Source organism: Littorina saxatilis, linkage group LG2 (genome assembly GCF_037325665.1).
Source record: "Littorina saxatilis isolate snail1 linkage group LG2, US_GU_Lsax_2.0, whole genome shotgun sequence".
NCBI classification, from domain to species: Eukaryota; Metazoa; Mollusca; class Gastropoda; order Littorinimorpha; family Littorinidae; genus Littorina; species Littorina saxatilis.
In genome coordinates, this window is record NC_090246.1 from 10,924,950 (window position 1) to 10,947,183 (window position 22,234).

The following is a 22,234-nucleotide window of genomic DNA, read 5'->3' on the forward strand; positions in this document are numbered from 1 at the left end:
GTTTATATTTTTAATTTTCAGAGCTTGTTTTTAATCCAAATACAACATATTTATATGTTTTTTGAATCAGGAAATGATGAAGAATAAGATAAACGTAAATTTGTACCGTTTTATAATTTTGTTTAATTTTTTTACAATTTTCAGATTTTTAATGTCCAAAGTCATCAATTAATTTTTGAGCCACCAAGCTGAAATGCAATACCGAAGTCCGGCCTTCGTCGAAGATTGCTTGGCCAAAATTTCAATCAATTTGATTGAAAAATGAGGGTGTGACAGTGCCGCCTCAACTTTTACAAAAAGCCGGATATGACGTCATCAAAGACATTTATCGAAAAAAAGAAAACAAGTCGCACAAGGCGAAATTACAACATTTAGTCAAGCTGTCGAACTAACAGAATGAAACTGAACTCACTGCATTTTTACAGCAAGAGCGTATACTCGTAGCATCGTCAGTCCACCGCTCGATGCAATGGCAGTGAAATTGACTCGTCGCGATATAACCTTCGTGGTTGAAAACGACGTTAAACACCAAATAAAGAAAGAAAAGTGAAATTGACAAGAAGAGCGGGGGTAGTAGTTGCGCTGAGAAGGATAGCACGCTTTTCTTTATCTCTATTCTTTTTAACTTTCTGAGCGTGTTTTTAATCCAAACATATCACATCTATATGTTTTTGGAATCAGGAACCCACAAGGAATAAGATGAAATTGTTTTTAAATCGATTTCGGAAATTTTATTTTAATAATAATTTTTGTATTTTTAATTTTCAGAGCTTGTTTTTAATCCAAATATAACATATTTATATGTTTTTGGAATCAGAAAATGATAAAAAATAAGATAAACGTAAATTTGGATCGTTTTAAAAACAATTTTTTTTTTACAATTTTCAGATTTTTAATGACCAAAGTCATTAATTAATTTGTAAGCCACCAAGCTGAAATGCAATACCGAAGTCCGGCGTTCGTCGAAAATTGCCTGGCCAAAATTTCAATCAATTTGATTGAAAAATGAGGGTGTGACAGTGCCGCCTCAACTTTTACAAAAAGCCGGATATGACGTCATCAAAGATATTTATCGAAAAAAAGAAACAAACGTCCGGGGATATCATACCCAGGAACTCTCACGTCAAATTTCATAAAGATCGGTCCAGTAGTTTGGTCTGAATCGCTCTACACACACACACACACACACACACACACACACACACACACACACACACACACACACACACACAGACAGACACACATACACACACACACACACACACACACACACACACACACACACACCACACACACACACACACACACATACACCATGACCCTCGTCTCGATTCCCCCCTCTACGTTAAAACATTTAGTCAAAACTTGACTAAATGTGAAAACGTCCGGGGATATCATTCACAGGAACTCTCATGTCAAATTTCATAAAGATCTGTCCAGTAGTTTAGTCTGAATCGCTCTACACACACACACACACGCACAGACAGACAGACAGACAGACAGACACACAGACAGACACACACACTCACACACACACACACGCACACTCACACACACACACACACACACACACACACACACACACACATGCACCACGACCCTCGTCTCGATTCCCCCTCTATGTTAAAACATTTAGTCAAAACTTGACTAAATGTAAACAAGTCGCGTAAGGCGAAAATACAACATTTAGTCAAGTAGCTGTCGAACTCACAGAATGAAACGGAACGCAATGCAATTTTTCAGCAAGACCGTACACTCGTAGCATCGTCAGTCCAGCGCTCATGGCAAAGGCAGTGAAATTGACAAGAAGAGCGGGGAAGTACTTGCGCTGAGAAGGATAGCACGCTTTTCTGTACCTCTCTTCGTTTTAACTTTCTGAGCGTGTTTTTAATCCAAACATATCATATCTATATGTTTTTGGAATCAGGAACCGACAAGGAATAAGCTGAAAGTGTTTTTAAATTGATTTCGAAAATTTAATTTTGATAATAATTTTTATATTTTAAATTTTCAGAGCTTGTTTTTAATCCAAATATAACATATTTATATGTTTTTGGAATCAGAAAATGATGGAGAATAAGATGAACGTAAATTTGAATCGTTTTATAAAAAAAATTATTTTTTTACAATTTTCAGATTTTTAATGACCAAAGTCATTAATTAATTTTTAAGCCACCAAGCTGAAATGCAATATCGAAGTTTGGGCTTCGTCGAAGATTACTTGACCAAAATTTCAACCAATTTGGTTGAAAAATGAGAGCGTGACAGTGCCGCCTCAACTTTCACGAAAAGCCGGATATGACGTCATCAAAGACATTTATCAAAAAAAAGAAAAAAACGTTCGGGGATATCAATCACAGGAACTCTCATGAAAAATTTCATAAACATCGGTCCAGTAGTTTGGTCTGAATCGCTCTACAAAGACGCACGCACGCACACACACACATACACCACGACCCTCGTTTCGATTCCCCCTCTATGTTAAAACATTTAGTCAAAACTTGACTAAATGTAAAAAGAAAGAAAATCTGTGAGCCCAGACGTCTCTCCCCCCCTGCCCTCCCGCCTTTTAGTTATTTTTACATTTAGTCAAGTTTTGAGGGGGAATCGAGACGAGGGTGTATGTGTGTGTGTGTGTGTGTGTGTGTGTGTGTGTGTGTGTGTGTGTGTGTGTGTGTGTGTGTGTATGTGTGGGTGTGTGTGTCTGTGTGTCTGTCTGTGCGTGTCTGTCTGTGCGTGTCTGCGTGTGTGTGTGTAGAGCGATTCAGACCAAACTACTGGACCGATCTTTATGAAATTTGACATGAGAGTTCCTGGGAATGATATCCCCGGACGTTTTTTTTCTTTTTTCGATAAATACTTTTGATGACCTCATATCCGGCTTTTTGTAAAAGTTGAGGCGGCACTGTCACACCCTCATTTTTCAATCAAATTGATTGAAAATGTTGTAATACAATCTTCGACAAAGGCCAAACTTCGGTATTGCATTTCAGCTTGGTGGCTTAAAAATAATGACTTTGGTCAAAAATCTGAAAATTGTAATTAAAATTATTTTTTTATAAAACGACCCAAAATTACTTTTATTTTATTCTTCATCATGTTCTGATTCCAAAAACATATGAATATGTTATATTCGGATTAAAAACAAGCTCTGAAAATTAAAAAAATTAAAATTATGATTAAAATTAAATTTCCGAAATCGTTTTAAAAACTATTTCATCTTATTCCTTGTTGGTTCCTGATTCCAAAAACATATAGATATGATATGTTTGGATTAAAAACACGCTCAGAAAGTTAAAACGAAGAGAGGTACAGTAAAGCGTGCTATGAAGCACAGCGCAACCGCTACCGCGCCAAACAGGCTCGTCACTTTCACTGCCTTTTGCACTAGCGGCGGACTCCGTTCAGTTTCATTCTGTGAAGTTTCACAGCTTGACTAAATGTAGTAATCTCGCCTTACGCGACTTGTTGTTTGTTTAATTCGGATGGATTATTTTACGAGCAAGGTTACGCGGGTCTACACTGGGAAAGTGTTCGTCTGTTCTAAGACTCAACAACAAGCGAACATAATCTCTTGTGTGCATGCACATTTTGAACTGCTCAAGTACAAGAAATAATTGTTTGCAATTAAACTAGAATTACAGCCACAAAGAAGCAAACCGGCAGGGATATATTTATACACTTAAATCCTATCTATACTTCTTCTTCTTCGTTCATGGGCTCAAAGTCCCACGGTGTGTTCGTGAATGGCCGTTTTTACCCCGCCATTTAAGCAGCCATAAGCCGCTTTCGAGGGACTATTTAAACAAAACTAAAAAAACACCCCAGCAGTTTCGTGTCGTGATTTAATAAAAATGTGCAATCTAAATGTTTATTGTTATCTGCATGCATTCTCAGGAAAGAGAAAACACCTTTCTCTATTGTAACAAGACCACTGGTAATGGGATTTATTCAAGTAAGACAAATTATAATTCCTTTGCTCCAGATACTAAGCACGAACATTATAAAAAAAAGGAATGTTTCGACGCAGTTGGAGCTTCGGTTCGTGTTTATTCTCTTTTTTTATGTTGCAGACATTAATCTTTACAAATGCCTATTTACCCCCTTCTATTTGCAGACATAAATCTATACAAACGGGCGATTTTTTGTCTTTATTTTGCAGACTTAATCTTTACAAAGAGCGATTAGGTAGGTCGTGTGTTACATTCTGAGGAATAATAATTTTTTTTTTAAATGGACACAAAATCATTGCTGGAGATTATTCACACAGTTTCACTGTAATTCTTATTTGAAGTTGCAGCGCCTTATCTGGGAGCACTGAACAATCGCTAAGCTGACATTTAGCTCCTTTGCCGATTGTACTTCGTCTTCTTCTTCTGGGTTCATGGGCTTAAAGGTGGTCGTCTACATTTTTGCTTTTTTTCAATAATCTTATGGTTAGATTTCAATACAAAATTATGTCAAATGATGAATGAACCATGGGGAAAAAAGTTATAGAAAAAAAAATATTTAAAAAAAGATTTTATTTTTGGGTAGCGTGACTCACTGACCAATCAAATTCATGTCACTATGCTTATAGCCACGCCCAAACAAGTGCAGCAACAGTTTGACACTGGAGCGCTGTCCACGCTTTTTTTTAAACGCACGAAATGCACGGGGTTTGAGAGGAGTTTTGCGCTTGGCATTTTCCAAATAAGGATATCCTACTATGAGTACTACGCTGGAATACTACAATGAATTTTCAAACGGCTACACTGGCTTCGTCTTTCCTGATCGAAAGGGGGTGTATTGTTGATATTTGTAGATAATAGACTCTGCATTTTAATGGTCAAATGGCGATTTCGGTATAAAAATGTAGACAAGGACCTTTAAGTCTTTTTGCACGAGTGGGTTTATACGTGTATGGCCGTTTTTACCGCGTCATTTAGGCAACCATACGCCGCTTTCGGAGGATGCATGCTGGGTATTTTCGTGTTTCTAAACCCACCGGACTCTGACATGGAATATACAGGATATTTTCCGTGCGCACTTGGTCTTGTGCTTGCGTGGCGTGTACACACGAAGGGGGGGGGGGGGGGGGGTAAGGCACTAGCAGGTCTGCACAAACGTTGACCTGGGAGATCGGAAAAATCTCCACCCTTAACCCACCGGGCGCGCCCATCACCGATTGTACGAAAATCGATATTCCTACTCAAAGCTAGCTTTCAGGATGATATAAGAGGATACTCCTGGCAAGAAAGCAAGAACAAGAAAAAGAAAAAGAACAAGAACAAGAACAACAAGAACAACAACAACAAGAACAACAACAACAACATTAACAACAACAACAACAACAAAAGCAGCATCAGCAGCAACAACAACAACAATAACAACAACAACCAACCAAAGATACTCTTGGCAACCAACCACCACCACCACCACCACCACCAACAAAAACCAAGTAAACAACCAAGCAAACAAACAAACACACAAACAAACAAACAAACAAACAAACAAACAAACAAACAAACAAACAAACAAACAAACAAACAACCTGTCTCAAATCATCCCGGGAGCGACAATAGTACAGTTGGGATTGTGGTTGTTCCCAGACCCGGAGGTCTGGGTTATGCGGAGGCATTTGCCTGTGTGAACGGTGACATTCCGGAACTAATTTTCGGCAAACTTAGTTGTTTGCAGCAATGTATTTCAATTTTTTTTTTCATTCTTTCTTGAAACTGTTACAGCATGATGCAAAATTACACTATAATAGGTTATATAATAAAAATAAAAACTATCTCAGATCTCACACGCTAAAAATATGACAAAAAACAGTTCTAGAGCGACATCAATCGCAAACCAACTAGCTTCCGGTGGTGCACTCGAAAGCATTGAAGGGAAGTAACTCGCTTCAACGCCATGCGATAGGGCACACAACGGTTCTTTCCCTTGGCCCATTAGCTCAGTTGGTTAGAGCATACATATCTCTGGTTAGAGCGCCGTGCTGATAACGCGGAGGTCGTGAGTTCGACCCCCATGTGGGCCACGCAACATTTTTGATCGCAACGCAGTTTTTTTTGTCTTTCCGAGATAAGTTTTAGGTGTTCTTACTACATGTACAAGCTGATTGGCGGCCTATACCCCAGACGGGGTCACAGGCGTAGGTGAGGTGAGGTGACTACATGTACAAACTATATTTTACTGTTTCTCAAACCCACTGTCTTTAACATTTGTTTACAGTTTCACTTGCCAATAACTTGCTGCTGATGATATCTGAATCATGTTGCTGATGATATCTGAATCATGTTCAATTAACATTAACAATGTATAATTATGCCAATTATGTTTTTCACTAATGCACCAAAACTCCATTTTCTAGACTTCTTTTTACAATCCAAGCAGTTGCTATTTTCCTAACTCAAACATTTCTCGATCAATCCAAACTATTTTTAAGCTGTGTAACATAACACATTTTCTTTCCCATTTTTTTATTTTTCTATCTCGTCATTTGTTGTTGACAAATAAATATAATTATTTCATAACTCAAACATTTCTTGGTCAATCCAAACTATTTTTAAGCTGTGAGTGTGACATAAAACTATGTACATATCGTCGTCGCCATGGCAAAATTGCGCTAATGTCAAGTGAAATGTTGTTTACCTTTACTGTACCAATTGACACTAACGCAATTTTCCCATGTTGACGACAATATTTTATTTAAAATTGATTTCAGGATTTTGTTAACATAACACATTTTCTTTCCCATTTTTAATTTTTCTATCTCGTCATTTGTTGTTGACAAATAAATATAATTATTTTCATAACTCAAACATTTCTCGATCAAACCAAACTATTTTTAAGCTGTGGGTGTGACATAAAACTAATCGTCGTCGGCATAGAAAAATTGCGCTAATGTCCAATGAAACGTTTAGTTTTACTGTACCAATTGACACTCGCGCAATTTTTCCATGTTGACGGCAATATCTTACTTAAAATTGATTTCAGGATTTTGTTAACATAAACATTTTCTTTCCCGTTTTGAATTTTCTATCTCCTGATTTGTTGTTGACAAATAAATGTAATTACAATACTACCATCATTGCACTTGCCAATATCTTGTTACTGGTGCTATTATCACAATGGTGTTCAATTAACGATGTTACATTTGTTTAACAATCAGTATTACATTTATTGTTTAAATGTACTTTCTTTCACATTTTGTATTTTTGTATCCCATGATTCGTTGTTGACAAATACATGTCATTCCATTAAAGCGCTTTGAACTTCGGATAAGGCGCTATATAAATAAAGAGAATAATAATCCTATCCATGTGTTGCATTGTTGTGCAAGATGACTGAGTGTGTGCATAATATATATATATGCTCCCAATAGGCTGTCTGTGAAGGGATACTTATTTCTCTCTCTATCTCTGCTAAGAGATTTTAACAAATCTCGGAAGAAAGTCTCTGCTGACTTTCAATTGTTTCTTTCACAATTTCTGATGTTTTATATATATATATATATAGATAAAACATCAGAAATTGTGAATTGTATATATATATACATGTAGTCAATTTCAGAACATATTTACCATAAACAAAACCCTCACTTGCCTAATATTGATCAGGAACAAAACAAGATTTTTTTTCTTCAAATAACTTACGTTATTTAACCATTTCACTATTTCCACTAGCACTCGGACAAGTGTCACACACAAACACCCTCCCATGACTGTTTTTTTAAACAAACCACTTTGACCATTCACCTAAAAATTACATGAAGGAACGTCTGGGAACCTGCTGATTTGAATCAGCAAATTTTCTTGTGAATACTGTCCCCACACACCATGAATGCCATACAATCAGCATTATTTTAAACGTTTAGTTATTCACATTTTAAACACGCCATGTTTGGGCAATCTTCGCAGACTGAAATGCTACCTGCACCCTGTCTCTTATAGCTTTGTCCTCCTTTTTGCCCCTGACAGCAGTGAAACGTGCTTCGCTTTATCATAGGCTTGGGATCGTTAATTGCCAAGGCTTTTCTTTCGGCCATCACAAGCACTAACAAAAACCCAGGGCGATGAATTGAATCAGAACTCTGACAGATGAGCTGTTTCCCTCTTTCCATTGATTTCATTAGTTAGCATAGTTATGGAGCCTTTTCGGGTTTATTATTGTTCACGATTCTAAATTTCAGCACGGTCATTGTCCTGTGGATTTTTTTAGGTTAAATTCGACAGAAAGCGTCTCTAAAATGGCGTATTAAATACAATAATTATCTTTAAGCTTTTTGTCCCGAACTCGACTTGCCAGTAGAAAAATAAAATATGTCTCTAGGAGCAGCTTTTGAAGTTGCCAGCAAGGTGGCTGTGTCAAGTAAAAAGAAGGGCGGGGATGTAGCTCAGTCGGTAGCGCGCTGGATTTGTATCCAGTTGGCCGCTGTCAGCGTGAGTTCGTCCCCACGTTCGGCGAGAGATTTATTTCTCAGAGTCAACTTTGTGTGCAGACTCTCCTCGGTGTCCGAACACCCCCGTGTGTACACGCAAGCACAAGACCAAGTGCGCACGAAAAAGATCCTGTAATCCATGTCAGAGTTCGGTGGGTTATAGAAACACGAAAATACCCAGCATGCTTCCTCCGAAAACGGCGTATGGCTGCCTAAATGGCGGGGTAAAAAAACGGTCATACACGTAAAATTCCACTCGTGCAAAAAAACACACACGAGTGTACGGGGGAGTTTCAGCCCACGAACGCAGAAGAAGCAGAAGAAAAAGAAGTAAAAAGCACATGTGAGGCGTACGAAGCCGAATGTCACCATTGTCAATAGACGATATTGGGAAATAACTGTGTCGGGTTTCTGTGGGTTGTGAAAGAGTGAATTACTCGTGCTGCTCAGGCAAACTTTCCCACGTGACACTAGCGAGAGGCGTGTCTTAATTAAAGGTACTGAACTAGTCAAATCCAGGTGCACGGAGCCCCTGGGGCTTTTAGTCATACCTCAGGCAGCTATCCGTTAGAAGAACTAGGCTACCAAGTTTCATGGACTTGCACCCAAAGAGTCAAGAACTGCGATTTTTTTACGAATTAATTTCGTACTCGGACCCGGCTGGTCTTGACCTAATTTTGGATCTAAATTTAGATCAGGTAGATCACCACATCATGCACAAAAAGACACGTCACTAGCAAACTATACTATGTCAGACGTCATCATGAGTTTGTGTAACACAAAATGGAAGCCGGAATCACTCAGTTGAATCGAACTCCGACCAAACACCACGTAATAATTAGGTTAATTTATGCACTCGCGTGAACAAGAAACTGTCGAGCTTCACAGATGTCGTCGTTGGGTAGTTTTGGATTTGTTTTACTACCATAGGAGGATTTTTGAACTGTAAATGCACTCAGCTGCAACAAAAACGCAAAACGAAGGCTGTGAGCTGCACTGTGCCTTTAAACACGGGGGCAAGAAGCACGTGTGGAAAGTTTGCGTCAATAAAATCAAGAGTATTCACTCTTTCACAACCCAAACACATCCGACAGAGTTATCTCCGGAGATCGTCTATTTCTATTCTTAACATGAATTCACCCCCAAATCTCCTCAAGTTTTGTACAAGAAACAGTCACGCTGTTGACCTTTGCCATGTGTTCCAATGGAAGGATGAAGGATGAAGGATGATGACAGCAAGATTTCTTTTGGTGTTATAATTAGGATGATTTACATAACTAACAGGTCAGAAATCCATCAAACTACTAAACTCTCACCCGGCCGGGTCATACCTTAGACTTTAAAATTGGCAATCTAGTGGCTGCTCCGCCTGGCGTCTGGCATTATGGGGTTAGTGCTAGGACTGGTTGGTCCGGTGTCAGAATAATGTGACTGGGTGAGACATGAAGCCTGTGCTGCGACTTCTGTCTTGTGTGTGGTGCACGTTATATGTCAAAGCAGCACCGCCCTGATATGGCCCTCCGTGGTCGGCTGGGCGTAAAGCAAACAAACAAACAAACAAACAAACAAACTAAACTCTCACTATGCACTGAAGGCAGCAAGGCTGTTGACGTTTTGATTTGGCCTAAAAAAAAAAATAGGTGTGGTTACGGTAACCCGACCTACCCTATTTTTAGGGGCCGACCCTATAACTTTTTATTACATTTGTAAAAAAAACAAACCCAAAAAACAAGAAAACGAGTGCAGAAAACGCAATGAAAGCGAAAGTGCCCGAGTCGCACACTTATGTTCCTGTCAAGTAGGTTTAATTTGTACACATTAGAAAAAAAAGTAAAAAAAAAAAAGTGATTGCCTACCTTCCTACCCTATATTTTTTTGCTATGTTACCGTAACCACACCTATTTTTTTTTTGGCCTTTTGTCTTTGAAGTAAAAGGATGTTCGTTTTATACGCGAAGCCGTAAAAGCTTGCGAAAATGTATGCTTTTTTGCTTGACCTTTTACAGAGGAAGGAAGGAATATCTTTGAAGCTGCACGTGCAAATCAAATTATTTAATCAGATCGATTGGATTGAAGGTTTCACATTTCACCAAAATGCGCAGCAGCTACGAAAAAGGAACAAGCTTACAAATTAAGCAACAACAAAAAAAGAAGAAAACAAATTAACAAATTTATAAGACTCAACGAAAGAGCTAAATGATTTGACAATTTGTCAAGGGATGCGCTTTTTATGATTTAGAACTAGTGTCATTTGCGCCACTGGGAGACATCTGTGTCAAGCTTTTTGGCGACAGTGAATCGTATTTGATTCACAAATCTAATAAACTGTGCCCAAGATTTGGTTATAATCCTCTCGGTTCATGATTTCCTTCCGTTCGGTTTGCAAATAAATGCGTGTGGAAACACACTCAAAGTAGATTGTGTGTGTGTAGGTGTGTGTGTGTGTGTGTGTGTGTGTGTGTGTGTGTGTTTGTGTGTGTGTGTGTGTGTGTGTTTGTGTGTGTGTGTGTGTGGTTGTGTGCCACGGTGTGTGTATGTGTGTGTGTGTGTGTGTTTTGTGTGTCACTGTGTGTGTGTGTGTGTGGCTGTGTGTGTAGGTGTGTGTGTTTTGTGTGTGCGTGTGTGTGTGTGTCTGTCTGTCTGTCTGTGTGTCTGTCTGTCTGTGTGGCTGTGTGTGTGTGAAAAGAGGTGAGGATAAGAAAGGACTTACGACAAGAATATTTCTTTTCTTACCTTTTTCTCTCTCCGGAATTGCGCGCTTGTGATTCTTTGTAACAGAAAAAACCAGTCTCAGAAGGAGTAGCAGAAATTCGATTCATTAATGTATTCTCATGGAGCAGGAAAGCGCGTATCGAAGGGGGATAAGTGGGGGAGGGGGTAAGAGACAGGAAGGGGTTGTGTGGGTGGGGGTTAGGAGAACAGAGAGAAATACAAGGAGGGAGACAGAGAGAGAGAGAGAGAGAGAGAGAGAGAGAGAGAGAGAGAGAGAGAGAGAGAGAGAGAGAGAGAGAGAGAGAGAGAGAGAGAGGGGGAGAGAGAGAGAGAGAGAAAGAGAGATCAAATCAAATCAAATCAAATTTTATTTTTCGAGGGTTGTGGCGTAAGCAATACAACGAGCTTTTTTTCAACCAGCCCTCGCCCAGAGAGGGGACTAATCTAATCACATATTTACACGGATATTAACGTAGAAAAAAAGGTAGAGAAAAACAACAACATATGAATATTTACACATTACATATTATACACAAATATAAAGCGTCGTATATGTAACGTAGTGAAAACAATGCTGAATACACATGCATACAAATGTGTTATTAATTTGAGTGTTTTTGTGTGGATATAATGAACACTGATGCTTTGGACAAATGAAAATATAACCAAACGAAGTCTTCCATCACTGTGATTTTTCGTAATTTAACATTAAATACAGTGAAAGGTGTTTTTTGAAAGTATTGAGACTCATTGGGACTCTCACAAATTCCGGGAGAGAATTCCACAGGACGCTACCAGAATAGGCTAAGCTTGATTTGAAGAGATCTATCCTTGGAATTGGGACGTTAAACTTTCGGTTTGGTTTCACTTTAAAGTTTGCAACGAAAGTTCGTGGTGCACGGCCGGAAAGTATTTTGTGAAGGAGCACGCCTTCATTTAATTTAAATCTTTGTTTTAGTGGGAGAATCTTAAGTTTCTTATAATCATCAAATACAAGACTGGATTGTTTCAGTAAAATTAGTTTCAGCGCTCGCCTATGTAAACTATACAATGGTTTTAAAATATTAGCACTGGCAGAGTCCCAGATGGTTGAACAATAATCTGTGATGGTTTGTATATATGCGTTAAAGTATAATAACCTTGAGTGCTGATCTAGAAAGTGTTTAATTCTATTTAACTGATATATTTTTCTGGACATTGTTTTACATACCGACCGAACATGATGGGCCCAAGACAAATTATTATCGATATTTACTCCCAAAACTTTATGATCTCCTACCTCCTCTATTGCGTCGTTACCAATTAATATGGAATGAGGATTGTTTCGTATGTTTTGTCTCTTTTGTCTTGTTGTTATTAACATGTATTTGGTCTTTTTAGGGTGAAGACTCATGTGGTTATACTCCGTCCAATGAATGAGATCATCTACACTGTTCTGCAACGATGAATAAACTTTGTCTAATTTTTTATCAGTAGTGTGTAGGGTCGTATCGTCAGCAAAGAGTTCGCAGTCATCATTAATACTAAGAGGAAGATCATTAATATACAGGGAAAAGAGTAGTGGTCCAAGGACAGAGCCCTGGGGAACCCCGTATAACACAGGTCTTTTGCTGGATACGGTTGAATTAACGCAGACAGACTGCTCTCGCCCAGCTAAGAAAGAGGAGAGCAGGCATAAGGTTTGGGGTGACATTCTATATTCAACTAATTTTCTTAATAGTAATTCATGATTAATAACGTCGAAAGCTTTAGCAAAATCGACGAATAAGACACCACAGAGTTGATTATTATTAATGCTACTAGGCCAACTTTCAAGAAGGTTTGTTAATGCTGTGTGGCACGAATGATTTTCTCTAAAACCTGACTGGTTGGAATGTATAAGATCGTATTTCTTCAAATGAGTGGTCAAGTGTGTAAATATGTTTTTTTCAAGTGGTTTTGATAAAACAGGAAGAATTGAGATTGGTCTGTAATTGGCGGGGTCAGAAGAACTACCTGATTTAAATAGCGGGATTACTTTCGCCTCCTTTAATTTGGTGGGAAAGTAGGATTTGTCAAGGCACAAATTATAAACATATGTAAGGGATTCTGCAATAAAAGGGGCAGACAACTTCAGAATTTTCCCATCAAGAGAGAGAGAGAGAGACAGAGAGAGAGAGAGGGGGGGAGAGAGAGAGACACAGAGAGAGAGAGAGAGACACAGAGAGAGAGAGACAGAGAGAGAGAGAGAGAGAGAGAGAGAGAGAGAGAGAGATAGCGAGAGAGAGAGACAGAGAGAGAGAGAGTGAGAGAGAGAAAGAGAGAGAGAGTGAGAGAGAGAGAGAAAGAGAGAGAGAGAGAGAGAGAGAGAGAGAGAGAGAGAGAGAGAGAGAGAGAGGACAAGACAAGACAAAGACAAATTCTTTATTAACAAGAATAATGGCATATAAGCAAACAGGTGCTTTTTTACATCCAGCCCTCGCCCGTGAGAGGGACCAGAGAGAGATGGAGAGAACTCTTATGTGCAGACTCAGAGACGGTATCCATGTCCCGCCCCCATGTCACCACAGTGGCACGTAAAAGACCTCGGTCATTCTGCCAGCGTAGGTGACCGAGTACAACTGCATACCGGCCCTCCTGGGTAGCGCGAGCCTGTTGCTCCTAACTTTCCACTGGGAGGAATCAACCCGATTTTGGGACAATAAAGTAATGACAATAGCATTTTAAAATAAGTCGCGTAAGGCGAAATTACCACATTTAGTCAAGCTGTGGAACTCACAGAATGAAACTGAACGTCGTCCGCCGCTAGTGCAAAAGGCAGTGAAAGTGACGAGCCTGTTTGGCGCGGTAGCGGTTGCGCTGTGCTTCATATAGCACGCTTTACTGTACCTCTCTTCGTTTTAACTTTATGAGCGTGTTTGTAATCCAAACATATCATATCTATATGTTTTTGGAATCAGGAACCGACAAGGAATAAGATGAAATAGTTTTTAAAACGATTTCGGAAATTTAATTTTGATCATAATTTTTATAATTTTAATTTTCAGAGCTTGTTTTTAATCCAAATATAACATATTTATATGTTTTTGGAATCAGAAAATGATGAAGAATAAGATGAACGTAAATTTGGATCGTTTTATAAAAAATGTTTTTTTTACAATTTTCAGATTTGTAATGACCAAAGTCATGAATTAATTTTTAAGCCACCAAACTGAAATGCAATACCTAAGTCCGGCCTTCGTCGAAGATTGCTTGGCCAAAATTTCAATCAATTTGATTGAAAAATGAGGGTGTGACAGTGCCGCCTCAACTTTTACAAAAAGCCGGATATGACGTCATCAAAGGTATTTATCGAGAAAAATAAAAAAATTCCGGGGATATCATTTCCAGAAACTCTCATGTCAAATTTCATAAAGATCGGTCCAGTAGTTTAGTCTGAATCGCTCTACACACACACACAGACAGACACACACACACACACACACACACAAATACACCACGACCTTCGTCTCGATTCCCCCCTCTATGTTAAAACATTTAGTCAAAACTTGACTAAAATTAATGTAAAAACAACCCAAAAAACACCTGCATGAAGAGTTTCAAGATGGTGTACACAGCTAAGACTGTATCTTTACCATTTATTACACCCCCGGTATAGGGGTGTGTATAGGTTTCGCTCGATGTGTTTGTTTGTTTGTTTGTTTGTTTGTGTTCGCATATAGATCTCAAGAATGAACGGACCGATCGTCACCAAACTTGGTGAACAGGTTCTATACATTCCTGAGACGGTCCTTACAAAAATTGGGACCAGTCAAACACACGGTTAGGGAGTTATTGGTGGATTAAAATTATACAAGGACTTATAGAGGAACATCTTAATGGTCAAAGGGAAATAACCATTCTCACTCAGTCACTGCCACCAACTGAGAAGGTTATTTCCCTTTGACGGGGGTGTTTTTCCTACCTCGTAGGAATTTCTTGTTTCTGTCTGAATTCCTCACATGTGACTGCGTTTTCACGTTGCTTGGGGCGCGATTCTGCGGATCAATGGCAGATGACAAATCCGATTTGGAGGGCTGCGGTGACAGGAATCATTCATAGCTGGGGCTTACGTCATTGCGTGATGCGATTCTGAAGGCCCCAACCAATCCCTTCCGAGAGAAATGTGTGTCATGGTTTGACAAACGGAATCATAGTTTCAAGGTAAAAGGCAATGATTTATTTTTTGGGGCGACGTAGGTGATATTTATAGCGGCAAACCTGCATTATTTTGAAAAGTGGGTGCTCAGTGTAGGCAGCCAAAAGTAAGTCCTCCCCTTGCCATTTTTTGTGATGGAAGTATTTGCAAAGCTGGTGACAAGAAAAATAAAGTGATGGTGTAGGATTAAAAGAGAGAGAGAGAGAGAGAGAGAGAGAGAGAGAGAGAGAGAGAGAGAGAGAGAGAGAGAGAGAGAGAGAGAGAGAGAGAGAGAGAGAGAGAGAGAGAGAGAGAGAGAGAGAGAGAGAGAGAGAGAGAGAGAGAGAGAGAGAGAGAGAGAGAGAGAGAGAGAGAGAGAGAGAGAGAGATACAATGACAATGACAAATCTTTATTTTTCGAGGGTGACAAGAATAAGCATGGATATGATTTTTTGCATCTGGCCCTCGCCCTAAAGAGGGACTAAACTATTATACTACAAGTATGACTAGGGGGAAAAAAACCACCAAAATGGTTACATAAAAACATCATTAATGGTAGAACATATAAGTTTATGTACATGAAGCGCATTACATAGAAGCATTGTAGATCATAAGGTAGTGTTGAAAACTGGGTGTAAAGCAATAAAGATAAACGCAAAGTAAGCATACTTTGCAACAATACATTAGCTCAGCAAAACAATGTATTACAGAGCCAAATCTTCGTGATTTTGTCACAAATAAACCATAATTCCGATGATGAACATCTGTATACAAAGAGAACATACCAATCAAGTTTATTTGTTCATAGAGTTCATTAAATGGAAAGAATATTTGGTTCTAAAAAAATCCTTATTGGTGGATTGCCGCAGGGCGTCTGGAAGAGCGTTCCAGAGGCTGCTTCCTGAATAAACAAGACTTGATTTAAATAGGTGTGATAGGGTGGAGTGGAAGGGGGGAAATAGGCCAGGAAGCATAAATGAGACGCCAAGACAGAGGTTGCGATAACGTGACTTTTATTTAACGTACACCAGAAAGCAGACACCAGAAAGCAGTGTAGTTCCTTCCTCAATATACAGCCGCACACAACTCGTCGGAACTTGAATTACGATCCCGGTCGAAAGTCACTTCGCTGATATAAACCCAACTCTAAAACGCTTGTTTAACTGAACACACACACAAAGTCTCTCTAAACAATCCTCGAATCACTCCTTCGCCAAAATACAGTTATAATGGCCCAAACTACACTACTTGCATTGATTATTACAGAAACACAAACATCGTTCAACTACAACCAAAACATCACAACCCAAGATACGCACACTGACACGTCTTCACACTTCGAAATCACACCGGGTACTCTTCTAGCCCTTGCTATTATTCTGACTCACGCGCGCACCCGTTCAAACAATCAACCAATAAGAAACCAGCCTCCATACACACCTACAATTAGCTACAACACACACTAATCCTAGCGGGAGACACAACTTGGGTCAGGGGAAGATAATAGACAGGGAGTAAAAGAGAGGGACAACAGTATATGAAATCGCCACACGGCTACATAGGTCTTTCCTAGGAAGATGAGTGTTTAGTTTTATAAAGTGGTGCAAATTCTTCAAAGAGAACTTTGAACAAATGGTTTCGGGTGCATTTTCTGTCATAATTTTATGCATCATTATTCCTTTGTTATAATTCATTCTTGACTTTAGAGGTAGGACCCCTATTTTGATGTAGTCTGAGTCGGTGAGAGTAGTCTGTTTGAGTAATACTACTTTTAGCGCTCTTTTGTGTAATCTGCTGAGTAGCTTTAGGGAATTATCACTTGCTGAGCCTCATAGAGTGGATGCGTAATCAATAAGAGACTGAATATGAGCAGTGAAAAATAAGTGGGACAATAGCATAGAGAGAGAGAGAGAGAGAGAGAGAGAGAGAGAGAGAGAGAGAGAGAGAGAGAGAGAGAGAGAGAGAGAGAGAGAGAGAGAGAGAGAGAGAGAGAGAGAGAGAGAGAGAGAGAGAGAGAGAGAGAGAGAGAGAGAGATTCAGATTCAGATTCAGATTCAGATTCAGATTCAGATTCAAAACTTTAACACAAAGGGATAAAGGTTTTAGGCGATGCCTAATCTTTCAACCTGTCCCTTTTAGACATACATGACATTATACATTACATTTATATAGTTATATAACATGTTTTAAACAGACAAACGAATAACTAATTAACTAAGAATTTGTAATCAGGTTAAAACTAACAAACACACTAGCTATAATAACGTGGTTCATGGATTTATAAAATGATGATTAAGATGTGATGCAGTAACAGTAATGATTTTCAAGTGTAGGGAGGGAATTATTTTTGACAAAGATATTTTCGATTCTTTTTTTAAAAGACGAAAGGGTTTGACATGTTTTAGAGCACATTGGAAGTAAATTCCACACAAGCGATCCCCAGTAAGATAAACTAGATTTATACAAATCAATGCGTGGGAGCGGTAACGTATAGTTCAAAAGCCTCGCTCTACCAGGAGGACGCTCAAACAGGATGTATGAAGATGTTTCATGGTTGTACATTTTGAACATGAAAGCGCCCTGCAGTCCGGACTGACGATCTAACAGCGAACGACAAGAAGAAGAAGAAGAACATGAAAGCACTAGCATTTAAAAAGAACTGCTGTTGTAGCGGAAGAATGTTCAGGTGAGTGTATTTTTCTTGAGTAGTCATATTGGGATCTCGGTTTAATAATTTTACACCTCTCTTGTGAAGTGTGTTTATTTTCTTTATATGAACATCACTGGCATTGCACCAGACAGTAGATGCATAGCAAATGTAAGAGAGACAGTGTGCGTGTAAAAACATTTTGAGGGCATTCACAGAAACAACGCACCAGAGCTTGTTAAGTAAGAAACGGTTCTTAGAAACTCGTTTATAAACTGGAACAACGTGAGAGCGCCAGTTAAGTTCATCATCAATTACAACTCCAAGCACACGGTGTTGATGGACTTGAGCAATGCTAACTGTACCATGCATAAAATCAAGGCTCAGAGGCTGTCGCTGGTGTTTTTGTCTTGTGGTTATTAACATGCTTTTTGTTTTCTTATGATGCAGTGCCATTCTGTTACAATTACACCAATCATTAATATTTGCTATACTTTCTTGGAGTACTTTTCTTATGAGATTTATATCTGTATTACTGCTGTGAAGTGTTGAGTACCCCCCGCGGGTTAGGGGGAGTCCCATATTGGTTGGGACTAGAAAGAATTTACCCGATGCTACCCAGCATGTCGTAAGAGGCGACTAACGGTTCTGTTTCTTCTCTTCTTTTGTCTTATTTCTGCCTTACCAGTCCTTTCACCTATATTTCCTTCCAAGAAAACTCTCCCTACTATTCCCTGCAGTTTTCCAATTCTTTTCTTGTTGTCTTATTTCTACCTGACTGGATCCATCACCTTTATTTCACTTACCAAAAGTCTTCTTTTCCACATCCTTATTTCTCTGCACCCCGCATGTCGTATGAGGCGACTAACGGATTCTGTTTCTCCTTTTACCCTTGTTAAGTGGTTCTTGTATAGAATATAGTCAATGTTTGTAAAGATTTTAGTCAAGCAGTATGTAAGAAATGTTTAGTCCTTTGTACTGGAAACTTGCATTCTCCCAGTAAGGTCATATATTGTACTGCGTTGCAAGCCCCTGGAGCAATTTTTTGATTAGTGCTTTTGTGAACAAGAAACACTTAACAAGTGGCTCTATCCCATCTCCCCCCTTTCCCCTATCCTATCTCCCCCCCTTTCCCTCGTCGCGATATAACCTTCGTGGTTGAAAACGACGTTAAACACCAAATAAAGAAAGAAAGTGTTGAGTCATCCGCAAAAAGATCAAGTGCAGCATTTTCTTGTTTGAGGTGTAATGGTAAATCATTATTGTATAGTCCAAACAGTAAGGGACCAAGGAACGAACCTTGTGGGACTCCACATTTTACAGTGCCTTGTGATGAATATGAACCGTTTAGGTAGACTGCTTGTTTCCTATCTGACAGATATGATGTAAAAAAGGATACAGATGATCTATTTTAGGTAGGTAAATAAGTAATTTGTCTAACAAAATAGCGTGATCAACTAAGTTAAATGCTTTCCTGAGATCAAGGAATGCCGCTCCAACCATATCACGATTGTTTATTGCTTTTAGCCAGGTATCACAGAGCCGGGTAAGGGCAGTATGACAGGAATGTTTAAGACGAAAACCTGATTGATAAGGATGAAAAATATTGTTTTCTTCAACACATTTGAGGAGATGGGTGTGTATATGCTTTTTCATGGGTTTAGACAGTACAGAGAGAATAGATATCGGTCTGTAGTTGTCAAGGCTATCGGTGTCTTTTGACTTTGGTATTGGAATAACTTTAGCCGTTTTAAACACTGATGGGAAGAAATTCTTCCTGATAGAGAGAATGTATACATGGGTTAAACTGTGTACAATATAAAGAAGTGACATTTTTACAATTTGTGAATTAAGATTGTCTGTGTCCATTGTCTTTTTGTTATTTAGTTTAGAAATTAGTGCACCAACTTCAATGACCGTGATTACAGGTATATCAAACGAGTCAGATGGCAAAAGTTTCTCATTACAAAATTGACTGAGTACTTCAGGCACCTTATAGCCAATCTGATCAGAACTAGCTGAGGAATCAAGAACATTGTCGGTCATGGACAGAAAGTAACTATTACAATCATCAGCAGTTATAATATTAGGATTAATACAGGATGGGGCTTTGCGTGATTTACTAGTCAGTTCATTCATTGCACGCCAAATTTGACATATGTCATTTTTATCGATTATAAGTCTTTGGAAATATTTCATTTTTGCAAGTTTCACCAATTCAGACATTTTGTTTCGCATTTTTTTGTAGAGTTCAAACTTTTTAATTTTTTTAAGAAAATCTCGAACTAACATAGCATCTTTGATTTCATCTGTCATCCAGTTCGGTACAGTCGAAAATGTAACTCTTTTCCTGCGGATTGGAGCATGTCTGTCAACAACAGATAATAATGTTCTGACAAATAACAATGCAGCTTCTTCAGGATCAACACAATTTGACACCAATTGGAAATTTGCCAAACTTTGGTCAAGTAAAAACGCAGACTTGTCAAATTTTTTAAAACATCTATACGTGATATAGGTATGACCTTTTGACATTACCTTTGGTCGTTTGCACGACCAAGTGCACGTGATGGGTTTGTGTGAGAGAGAGAGAGAGAAAGAGAGAGAGAGAGAGAGAGAGAGAGAGAGAGAGAGAGAGAGAGAGAGAGAGACTCAGAGACTATTAGGGTTTAACGTCCTCTTAGACCAACTGGTCTATATTGGGACAGGTATTGGTAATACGTTGAAGATATGGTGTGATACTTTGATTCGAACAAGCCCGCTGTGGCTGTCTTCTTCGACACACCAGCATTGGGTTTGTCTCGTCAAAGTATCGAAATACGATCATGATAATCGGAGACGAGAGATGATGCATGCGTGTCTTCGTGTTTTCCAAGCCCTGAGACTTTCGCTGTGAACGTGGGATCTTTTTCGTGCGCATGTGTGCACACGGGGGTGTTCGGACACCGAAGAGAGTCTGCATAAAGTTGACTCCGAGAAATAAATCTCTCGCCGAACGTGGGGATCGAACCCACGCTGATAGCGACCAACTGGCTACAAAGCCAGCGCGCTACCAACTGAGCTACGTCCCCGCCCCGAGAGAGAGAGAGAGAGAGAGAGAGAGAGAGAGAGAGAGAGAGAGAGAGAGAGAGAGAGAGAGAGAGAGAGAGAGAGAGAGAGAGAGAGAGAGAGAGAGAAAAGGATGTCCAAGAATACCTTATTGAATAGATCTTCTTTTTTTAAGAAATTGAGACAGAAGACATGAGAGAAAGAAGGAATTCAAGGAAGGAGAAAGAAAGAAAGTGAAACAAAATAACAAACAGAAAGATTGTCGCATTGACACACGGACAGAAAATACACACACACTGATTTACCGAAATACGCGCAAAAAGCCGGAATATTATTAAGTATCTTTTTTTTTTCAGGACACAATTCCTGAACTCTGTAACGCATGGGGCCTTGGCTATTGTCCCACTTTTTTACCCGACCCCCCAAACCCAAAATTGACAAGTAATCCTCAAATACTCACCAGAGACACGCAATGATATTTCATCAGTTGTCATTGTTGCAGTAAATCTTCACTTCGCGCGGAATAATTAATGCGAGCAGCCTGCATGGTCAAAATGACAATAATGTTAGATTTGTTGTTGCTAACGGTGATTCCGATGGATGATGGCGTCTTACATCGTTTGGTCGCTTTTTTTTTATCGTCTGCCTGTCTGTCTGTGTCTGGATTTGATCGACTGTTGATGCATATTTGTTTTTTTTCCCCGGGTGTTTTTTGAAGGTCAACTTTCCCCGACATCATTTGACAAAGGGGTGTTGCAGGTAGCTCTGTTTCCTCCTTGAGGATGAAGCTACCAGGGGAAGGGATTGTGTTGGAGGTGCGGGTAGAGGGGTAGCCCTCCCGGTGCTCCCCCTTGGACCTCCCTAGTCTAGGACCCTGGGTCTTCGCGAGGTGGCCATTGTGGCGTAATCCCTCCGGACTAGCATAACGTTTCCCTATCCCAAGACCGACCGTGCGTGGTCTATGACCACATCCTCTACGAGGTGACCCTATCAACTAGGCAGCGCAAGCCCCTAGGCGAAACACGGCGGATCTAGAGGAGAGAACCTCGATAAAAAATTTGAGCTGCCATGAAGACGGAGCATGTTGGCTGAGGACAGCGGGCAGACCTTCTGTGTCGACACCCATCTACAGGAGAAAACCAGGCATGCACGCATCAAACCCAACATGGCCATACAAACGGAAACGGATTTGACAAAAAGAGGAAGAACAGTGACATTTGTTTTTCTCTGTCTCTCTTTCCCCT

At 39.5% G+C, this 22,234-nt stretch overlaps 1 protein-coding gene across 1 annotated transcript in view; it reads right to left on the minus strand.

Moving 5' to 3' along the window:
• The window catches only part of LOC138957158 (protein sidekick-2-like), a 66,554-nt gene extending 45,070 nt beyond the window's left edge, over positions 1-21,484 (minus strand). Inside the window, exon 1 of the mRNA XM_070328319.1 lies at positions 21,451-21,484. Within this exon, the coding sequence (XP_070184420.1) occupies positions 21,451-21,484 (34 nt within the window). The remainder of the gene's footprint in view (positions 1-21,450) is intronic.
• Between the last annotated feature and the right edge of the window lie 750 nt (positions 21,485-22,234).